The sequence below is a fragment of the Leptinotarsa decemlineata genome, unplaced genomic scaffold (genome assembly GCF_025532065.1).
Source record: "Leptinotarsa decemlineata unplaced genomic scaffold, Ldec_3_MD MMD2_tig00026328_RagTag_RagTag, whole genome shotgun sequence".
Lineage (NCBI taxonomy): Eukaryota > Metazoa > Arthropoda > Insecta > Coleoptera > Chrysomelidae > Leptinotarsa > Leptinotarsa decemlineata.
Window position 1 is genome coordinate 37,338,681 of NW_027412688.1, and position 10,247 is coordinate 37,348,927.

At 31.8% G+C, this 10,247-nt stretch overlaps 2 protein-coding genes across 2 annotated transcripts; both read right to left on the reverse strand.

The window, feature by feature from the left end:
- Positions 1-28: 28 nt before the first annotated feature.
- LOC111503716 (uncharacterized) lies at positions 29-4,500 on the reverse strand. The gene is made up of 3 exons (XM_023158088.2): positions 4,260-4,500; positions 3,848-4,180; positions 29-2,143 (listed from the first exon to the last, which is right to left on the reverse strand). Exons 1-3 carry the CDS (start codon positions 4,285-4,287, stop codon positions 870-872), a joined length of 1,635 nt encoding a protein of 544 aa, XP_023013856.2. The 5' UTR covers positions 4,288-4,500; the 3' UTR covers positions 29-869.
- A 1,218-nt stretch (positions 4,501-5,718) lies between these two features.
- Positions 5,719-9,676, reverse strand: LOC141485596 (uncharacterized). The gene is made up of 5 exons (XM_074182544.1): positions 9,543-9,676; positions 8,552-9,457; positions 8,132-8,458; positions 7,919-8,053; positions 5,719-6,958 (listed from the first exon to the last, which is right to left on the reverse strand). The coding sequence occupies exons 2-5, from the start codon at positions 8,640-8,642 to the stop codon at positions 5,943-5,945; spliced, it is 1,569 nt and encodes a 522-aa protein (XP_074038645.1). The 5' UTR covers positions 8,643-9,457; positions 9,543-9,676; the 3' UTR covers positions 5,719-5,942.
- Positions 9,677-10,247: the final 571 nt, after the last annotated feature.

The following is a 10,247-nucleotide window of genomic DNA, read 5'->3' on the forward strand; positions in this document are numbered from 1 at the left end:
GAAGCTGAGACAAAAATTAAGAACAGACTTGGCATTTATGTAGTTTATTTCTAATACATAGATTTGAATAAGTACAAAGGGATTTATTTGCAATAATACATGATAAAATAACGACTTCAGAAACTGTAAAAAGTTACGTCTATTTTGAAAAAAAAAATAATAATACTTGAGATGTTTTTTAAACTTCAGCCAATTATGCAGTATCCCATTAAATACTTTGACCACATCTTCGTGATTGAATTTTCTCATAACACACGAGTTTTGAATGTTTTTGCAGTGTAGCCTTTTGCTAATAATGATGACCAGTATATTACAAAGTAGTGAGAAAGGCTCCACACGATTTAGGTTTCACAGAGGAAAGACCATTTCAGATGTGACATAAGATCTGTTAATATGTAATAACTTTCTTCAAATCTCCACATAAAGACAAACATTATTAAATTGAATTTCAATTTTGACCCCCCCCATCTGTTTTGAAACAATTAATAATTATATGAACTGAAAACAGGGAAAATAAAAGTTAGTATTTTCAAGTCCATTTCATCCAACTTTATAGCACGAGTTTCAATTTTGAGAAGTGCACAATCTACATTCTCAAATGTAATTTCCTTTAATAAGATGTTCTGCTGCGTCAAACCTGGAAATATACCATTGGATTCACCCATTTTGTCATCAATAGCCTGTAGGAAAAACAAACACCATAAAAAATGAAGAAGAATTGCTTGTAGGTTAGGAACGGGATTCAAATAGCAGTTTTCGAGATTGGCCCTCATTGAATTAGTCGTCATGATTTTTATTCATGGTTGATTTTTAGAGATTTCTGAAATAGCTTCGAGTCAAATTTGACTGTGTGTTTCAGAAATGCTTTTTCACTTCAATGCACTTTCAAATTTGACTTTGTGTGTTTCAGAAACGCTTTTTCCCTTGTGTGAATTTTTCTTTTGTGTAAATTTGTCTTTTGTGTGAATTCTAGAATGCTTTGACATGGAACCACTGTTTGCAAACATTTTTGAGCAAATTTTGCATTTATAAGGTTTTTCACCTGTATGAATTCTGCCATGTCTCACCAGATCCCTACGGATAGAAAAACATTTTGAGCAGATTTCACATTTGTGTGGTTTATCTTTTGCGTGAACTCCAGAGTGATTCATCAAATCGTCATTGCTGGAAAACGATTCTGAACAGTCTTTGCATTTATATAGTTTTTCCCTTTTATGAATTTTTGAATGCCTAACCAAAGCAGAACTCTTTGAAAAAGATTTGGAACATATTTCACATTTATGCTGTGTTTGCCTTGTGTGAATTTTGGAATGCTTCACCAAAACAGATCCATAACGAAAAGATTTTGAACAGACAGTGCATTGATAGGGTTTTTCGCCTGTATGGATTCTGAAGTGTGTTGCAAAGTTACTTCTACCTGAAAAAGATTTTGAACAGACCTCACATTTATATGGTTTTTCTCCCGTATGAATTCTCGAATGTACAACCAATGTAGGCTTTTCAGTAAAAGATTTGAAACAAACTTTGCATTCATATGGTTTTTCTCCTGTATGAATTCTGGAATGTTTCACCAAGTTAGCATTGTTGTAAAAAGTCTTTGAGCATACTTCGCATTTATGTGGATTTTCTCCTGTGTGAATTCTGGTATGCTTTCTCAAGTTACCACTGTTAGTAAATGATTTAGAGCAATACTTGCACTCATATGGTTTTTCCCCAGTATGAATTCTGGAATGCTTTTTCAGGTCACTACGGGCAGAAAAGGATCTTAAGCACACTTCACATGTGTGTGGTTTTTCATTTGTATGAGTTCTGAAATGAGTTACCAATTCATCTTTGCGGAAAAACGATTTTGAACAGATTTCACATTCGAAAGATTTTTTCCCTGTATGAATTCTGGAGTGCTTTGATAAGGCAGAACTATCATAAAAATATTTTGAACAGACTTCACATTTATGGGATTTTTCTACCGTTTGAAGACTAGATTGAAGTAAATTGGTAGAACTCAATGTGGAACTAAATGAAGTTTCCCTCATATGCAATTTCTTGTGTCTCTTCAAAAAACCAAAATAAGTGAAAGTTTTGGAGCAACAATTACAACAAAATAATTTTTCTCCTGTATGAACTTTTCCTTGCGACTGAAAACCTGAAAAGAAAATGAGGTGTTGATCTCAATTGTTTATCTATGTCATTGATGAAAATTATATTTCAGACTTTCAAGTTGCAAACTTATACATACATGCTATAATAATATTCTACTATTAGGCGTATTATTTATATATACATATCAATCGCTCAATTCATCTGGCAAATGATTATAAATTTTAATTTCTGCATATCAGAGTTCATTGCGAATGTGATTATATTTATGGAAGCTACGGCTGAGTCAGTCAGTCGCTGCCGAGACTTCCAATATAAAACTTTCATTGTTGCAGTCAATGCACCTACCACTGATGATGTCTGCTGCAGTACGAAACGTTTGACTACGGCCTACCAGCCTGGATTTTGTTCTTTTTAATCGTGACTACGGTAATGAAAGTCTATGTTCTGGTTCTCAATCCTATTCAAAATATGTTTGATTCACTTATTAATTTGACTAATAACAAAATTCAGTTTGACCACCAGTTAATACATTTCTTTTTAATGTATTTACATAACTATAAATGATTAAACTTCTAATGTGGGCCATAATGATACAGTACGTTTCTGTAGTAGTTTATATACATAGGATATATATAGGACGTTTTTGAAACGGTAAATTCACATCTTGTCATACTGTATCGACTAACAGGAGAATTTTTTGAAATATTGAACACAACTGTTGAAAATTTTGAAAAATTGTTCCACAGTGGAATATAACTTTTTTCATTGTCTTGCCCAATGCAAATTATATATCACTACAATTCATGTAATACTTTTAGATATTACAGTTAAAATTTGATGATGTTCTCAACCTTGAATGTTTTACCGGATTTATATTTTTTCAAGTGACTATACAATATTGTATGATGAGAAAAAAAACTTAGGACAAAACGAACTGATACTGAATGAATTCGAATAAGAACATATGCAACTGATACTGTATTTGAAACTTGTTTTAGTCCGAACTGGGGTTCACTATTTGAATGATTTTCGAACTGTCGAATGTAGTCACACAGTTGAGACTCGATAAGTTTTAGGCAGGTCTACTCTCAAAAATCAGCTAAGTAACTATTCAACTACTTTGAACCTTTATAGGATCGTTCAAACCATGAAACCGAATAATCCTATGGAAGAGTTAGCATGCTGTCATGACATTTAAATAACTATCAGCGATGAACAAGCTGAATAAATGAAAATCAAGTGGCTTCTTCTATATTCGGGTATAAAGGCAATATACTATTTAATATATCACTTCGAGAGATGAAAGATTTGTAAATCATACCCTAGAAAAAACAAAATAGGAAATATCATAACCTGGACGGGTTTCTTTTAGGATATATTGTTTTAATAAATTATTACATCAACTTCAGTTTATTTCATTTTGCATGGTTTGTTGATATGTTTTTGATACTTTATTATACAATTTTTTCATTTGTATATACTATTTACATAAAATTATTATGGTATTATTGATAGAAATTTACTTCAATTGGTAACCTATTTTCATGATTTTTCTGTTTGAATGAATTTACAGTTAAATGTACAGTCTGTACAATTTAGAAATACCATTTATGATAACTTTTCTTCTGAAATGTGTGCCATTTATATGATCAATAAAACAAACAAATCCTTATGATTATTATTTGAAATCATGGTCTAAATCCCATATTCCTATTCAAGCAACTTCGTATGATTATTGCAAACTTACCATTCTTTGGTTCTTCATACAAGCCTTGATCAACATTTTCAATACAGTTTTCATTTTGAGTAAAAATATAGGAATTCAAAGGGTCCTCAAAATCAGATGAATTCTCAATTCTGATACTTTGACACTTTTCACTACCCTCTATTTTGAATTGACCAGTTTCAAATTGAGATAAGTCAGAAGTTATTGAAAAAAGCTCTGGGACATCAACGTAATTTTCCTCTTTTACAGTTATTTCTGGCTCCCCATCATCGGTAATAAAATTATGCTGCTCCTGTACTGGAGTGGTCTCTATATTCTCCTCTTTAATGTGTTTGTCTTCCTCAAATCCTGAAACTATTCAGAAAGATACCCTCTACGTTTCGTCTGAAGACGGTATCACAACTCAAATCGAGAAATACTGTTCTCATCTTACCATTTTTTATAGCAGTCTCTTCAGACATTTCTGGTTACAAACTTTTCTTCAATTACTTCTATTTTAATGTCAGTGTCTAGTGTGTTTTGACCAGAGAAATATTTTTCTCCGTTGACTTCAATACTTTGAAAACTAAAAAATTGTGGGCTTTCAGTATAGTATGTTAAGTTAATTTTAGTGTATAATTATCTTATCTTTAAAGGAAAATGTCAACAGTCAGCTGCTCACAACAGTGTCACCAATGTCGAATTGCCAAATAACAGCTATAATTTACACACTGTTGGGGGAGTTTATTATCTAGATGCGACATCTACCGTCCATGTTGAAACCAAGTCAAATGGTAAAACAAACACAAAGTCCTGTCATTATTTTGACAGTATAGACAATAAATTCGTCGGCAAGTGTAGCTAACATTATAACATGAAATGTGTCATCATTTGACGAAGGCTACAACGGCACTTTGAGATAAAAAAAATGATGTAATTCACTTTTATTTATGAAAATATCATAATTGGCTCATTGGAGTGGAACTATTTCTAAATTTGGTAGGAAAGTTAAAAAAACGATTTGACAAAATTCCTTTGCTTTCCTGTGGCGCATCAACCCCATTTTATTGCATTAATCACTTTCCGATCCGGCTTGGAATTCTGGCATCCACCTGGATTTTCAATTCCTTTTTTTGCAGCCAAAAGAGCCCTCAATGTTGTTGTGCTCAATAAATGCCTTTCATCAGTTTATATATTGAAAACATTGCTGAAATTCTCCCAACACTAGCGTTGGAAAAAGGTTAAATAAAAAAAAAACATTTTGTGACAATACAAGATCTTTTAAATTGAAAATTTTTTCCAGTCTTTTTCTGCCTCCACTAATTGTGAGGGTTTGTACGAGGTCTGTTAAAAGAATGAAGTAAATCTTCTAGCGATTTTTTTATGTTGGTACACTCGTCTCGAATATATGTTCACAGTTTCAACTGTTTAGCATGTTCAATTAATTGGTGACAGGCATAAAAGTTACAAGTTACTGAAGATGATGATAAACAATGTCGAAATATCGGAATAACTTGTGTTGTATCTGTCACTTCTTCGTGATAGATATTTTAGTTATAAATAAAAAAAATATACTCAATTCTTTTTTTTATTTCATGACAAAATACTGATTGAGGCAAACCTTACAGTTATATGTTTTCCCCGGTATGAATTTTGGAATGTCCTATATATGATGAAAGAAATGAAAAAGATTTTGAGCATACATTGTATATATATATATATATATGACCTTTCCTTTGTAGGAATTCTAGAATGCACAACTAAAGTGCCGCTGGTTGAAAAAAAAAATTCAAACAGACTTTGCATTGATAGGGTTTTTCCACCTGTGTGTGTACTCTGGAGTCTCTTAGCAAGCTAGAACTATCGCCAAAAGATTTAGAGCAAACCTGCAACAGGTCAAATGAAAATAAACATTACAATTATTATCATTTATTTTTTCCCTGTGAATGCTTCCAGCTGACTGGAAGAAGACTGAACATATTTTACATCAATGAGGTTTTTCGCGTGATGAATCTGGAATGTACAACTAGAATGGGATTATAGTAGAATTGACTAGTGGAGAAAAATTTAAAACATATATCATATTCAAATGGTTTGTATTCTTTGTGAATTTTCAAATGACAAAAAAACGTAATAATCAGATTTCACATTTATAAGGTTTTTCTCCTGTGTGAATTCTAAGATGCTTCTTCAAATCAGAACAATGGGAAAAACCTTTGAAACAGATTTCACAGTTATGCGGTTTTTCCCCTGTGTGAATTCTCGAATGAACTACCGAATTATATTTACTGCGAAAAGATTTAGAACAGTATTTACATTTATAAGGTTTTTCCCCTGTATGAGTTCTAGAATGCGCAACTAAAGTAGATTTTATGGAAAACACTTTTGAACAGATTTCACATTTATGGGGTTTCTCTCCTGTGTGAATTCTCGAATGAACAACCAAACTGTAACTACTGCAGAAAGATTTGGAACAGATTTTACATTTATATGGTTTTTCCCCTGTATGAATTCTATAATGCCTCTTCAAGTTAGAACAACCAGAAAACGATTTAGAACAGATTTTGCATTTATATGATTTTTTTCCTGTGTGAAGTTTGAAATGCTTCCGTAAAATAGAATTAGAGGAAAATGATTTCAAACAAACTTTACACTTATATGGGTTTTCCTCTGTATGAATTCTAAAATGCATCTTCAACTTAGGCTTACTAGAAAAAGATTCAGAACAGATTTCACAGTCATAAGGCTTTTCTCCTGTGTGAATTGTGGAATGCCTCTTTAGATTGTAAACATTGAAGAAATATTTTGAACATATTTCACATTTATAAGACTCTTCCCCTGTGTGAATTCTTAAATGATAAACCAAAGCAGACTTCTGGGAAAAACATTCTGAACAGATTTCACATTTATATGATTTTTCTCTTGTGTGAATTCTAGAATGCTTCTTCAAAACAGAATTATAGGGGAAAGATTTTGAACAAACTTCACATCTATATTCATTTTTATCTAAGTCAACTGTAGAATTATTTGATGTTTCTGTCTCATGGAATTTCATGTGATTTTTCAAGAACCTAAGTTGGGTGAATGATCTGGAGCAGAAATTACACTGAATAAGTTTTTCTTCTGAAGATATGCTGTCATCCCCGTCAAAATCTGAAAAAAAAGTGAATTGCTCGTGTATGAATAGAAATAAAATAAAAAAATATAGTTTGATTTCATGTCACTTCTTCAAAGTGTACCAGAGAAAACTTAGAAATCAATATTGCTGTGGTCTTTTCATAAAAATATGTATACTGGTCTGTACCTTGCTTTCAATGTCCTTTGACGAATCTTAATTTTCATGACTTGCCTTTTGTCTAATCGCTAGAATACTTACTTACAACTTGAAGAAAACTATTCCATCAGATACTTAGAAAACAAGTTTCTCTTATATTCAACTAAGTAGTAAATTACGTAACATACAACACTAAAGGCATTAACAACAGTGTTTCTTACTATATATTAGTAAGCTTTTATATCAAAGGATGAATAGTCCAACAGCACTTATACAGGTGAAAGATTCATGTATTTTACTTAATAAGTTCATAAAAATGGTAAACAATTCCAAAAAAAAAACTACAGGCACGACGACAAATAAAAGTTAATTTCAATGTGATTAATAGACAAACTAGAGTCAATAATAACATTTTTAAAATACCATTTCTTCACTTATTTTGTTTTTTCTCTCTCCAATTAATCAAATGTTAAGATATGAAAATGTGTTTCAAAATTATGATATTTTCAGATGTTTGCCAAATGTTATTAGGACCGAAATAAGACATTTGTATATTTACTATATAATTGTTTTGTATTTACTTTGCATTTTGTTTATACTTTTATATTAGCTGTACAACTTTTGATTTCTTAACTTCTTATTTATCAATTATAATTGAGGCGACCTGTTCATTAAATAAATAAAAAAGTTCTGTATGTTTCAAAAATGCATTGTGAAATAATTTGAGATACCACTTCAACTGAAGAAGCTTTTTTATAGTTGAACACATTTTGAATCATTTTCAGTGTTCAGAAACTATTTATCAGAATTTCAAAGTAATCCAAATGTTAAATACCTACCATTTTCCTGTACAAATTCTTTCATGACATTTTCTCCGTACTCTTCTTTTACCATTTTTATTTCAATATCAGTGTTGTTGTTTTCGATAAGCGAATGATCTTTTCTTTCCATACCCGAATGTATGAGTGAGAGGTCTGGAAAATATAGACAATGATGATTCATAGAAGATATACAGTATATAAGTTTAATCTGTAAATACAGTAAGAACTCACTTTTCTGAGACTCCACGGACGAATCATGGTCAAGATTATCCATGTCTAACGTACTTTTCTTGAATTCTTCACATTTAACAAACTCTATGTTGATTTCATTCTCTGTCAATATTTCAGAGATCAAACTGACTTCATTTTCAACTGATTCTTCCTTCATGACTTGAATAAGACCTTTTCCATGAAAAATATCATCCTCTTCATCAGTTTCTATGTTCCCTGTTTCAAATCCGGCAAAATCTTCATTTGATGACAAAAATTCATGGCTATAGGAATGTTCTTTTTTTATATAATTATATCCAGAATTGATCATTACTTCGCCCCCGTGAGCTAAAATGGTAATAACCAGATACATTCAAGGGAATCAAGGTACACATCTCTTTGAAGGCAGTACCAATATGTGCATCAATCAATAACACTTACCGAATTTTGCTTGTAGGCACTCTGATTCATCATGAATCAATTCACATTTGAAACAATAATTCCTCGGTTCTTCCTTAATCTCAATATTCATATTGGAGTTTTGCTGATCCTACTCACTCAAATTCTTCTCTAACCAATTTTGTGGTGAACAAATTGTTTGTGTAGAAGGAGTCGTGAATATTGAGAATATTCCACTTAAAAATTGCACAACAGAATATGTTTATTTTTGAGGAAAATCAATTGAGACTTGGGAAGTTCTTCGTCCAGATACATCTACTACCGGACATATTGAAACTAAGACAGATGCCAAATGATAAAACAAAAATAAATTCCTATAAACATAACCTATCTTCAAAATTTAGTTATTATTTACATCAGCTGTCTATCGTTTAGCAGCGCCATCATCGGTAGAAATTATTCTAGTATACGAAATCTTTCAGAGATATTAAAACTAAAACAGATGGTAAAACAAAACTGAAGTCCTGTCAGCTGTTTTCACATAATATATTGTTGTAGTTTCTTGTGATTCCTGTTAGTGAAAATAATATATTTGACCTATTCATCTGTTTCTCATGTCTACAGTAACAAAAACATTACTCTCACAAATTCATAATTAAACAATTCAAAACAAAAAACACCAAAACAATAAACATAACCTATGTTTGTGAGCCACACCCCTTCTCATAAATTGTTTTTTTTTTGGTTCCTCATGTATATATTTTGAAATCGAACTATTTAATTTTGTCCTCGTTAAGTGAAAAGTTGGTCAACAAATCTGTCTTGTTTTATTTCTTATCAGATCCGAAACAATTTAGGTCAGTTTATGAATCCTGATGTATATTCAACCTTCTATGCTATCTATTTCATCATATTTGAAGCAATATTCTTTTGGTTCTTCCTTTAATACTAAAACGTTAATATCAGGGTTAGAGTTTTCCTGAAACCAATCCTCTTCCTTTTCAAGGATATTCGACAGAAATTCATCACTAACCATTTCTGATTCTGTGGAATACAAATTAATTGCGAAGAAGAGCTGAAATGTTACGAAAATATTCCTCTGAAGTGGATATATTCCATTGAATTATTTTAACCATTTGAATCCTAAATGTATTGAATTTACTAGGAAAACCTAACCAAAATTAAAAATTCTTCTTCTTTTTAATTTTCGTGGTAATGTCCAGCAGGGTAGCTATTCCTGAATCACTACCTAGGTATAGGTCCGAACTATCCCTGAGAAGGTTGGTATTTTTCTGAAATTTAATCGTATTCACAGATCTACCAGTATTCACTAACCCGCGACGAATGAAACTTCAGTTGAAGACGAGTAAATTGAATTTGATGAACAAAAACAAGTTGTCACGTAAGTCAATTGATAAATTAGTTAAGGCTTTCTCGGCCGAGATTTTCAGTGTCAGTATCTTCATTCGGGTTTGAAGGCCGTTGTTAGTTTGGAACTGCATCATAACGTTTCGCCAGCACGAATGGCGGGTTTCTTCAGATGTTTATTCATCTTGATGATTCCCCGATGACTCGGTATCGTCCGGCCAGTAATGCATTTGTGGTTCGGCCTAACATCACTGATGACGGAGTGAAACAGCGCTGTCTGGCGTTGAATATAAATGAATTTCGGATGGGCTCTGCTTTTCAAATTAACAAAAGTGTTGCTGTCTATAGAGAAAGCTGTTTAAATTCGAGG

Coding starts and splice junctions, on each gene's coding strand:
- LOC111503716 (XM_023158088.2), bottom strand. CDS start 4,287: ATGTCTGAAGAGACTGCTATAAAAAATG. Junction 4,181..4,259: donor AGAGACTGCTATAAAAAATG/GTAAGATGAGAA, acceptor CTTTCTGAATAG/TTTCAGGATTTGAGGAAGAC. Junction 2,144..3,847: donor GTATGAAGAACCAAAGAATG/GTAAGTTTGCAA, acceptor TTTTCTTTTCAG/GTTTTCAGTCGCAAGGAAAA.
- LOC141485596 (XM_074182544.1), bottom strand. CDS start 8,642: ATGAATATTGAGATTAAGGAAGAACCGAGGAATTATTGTTTCAAATGT. Junction 8,459..8,551: donor GTGCCTACAAGCAAAATTCG/GTAAGTGTTATT, acceptor TTACCATTTTAG/CTCACGGGGGCGAAGTAATG. Junction 8,054..8,131: donor GTCCGTGGAGTCTCAGAAAA/GTGAGTTCTTAC, acceptor TATATTTTCCAG/ACCTCTCACTCATACATTCG.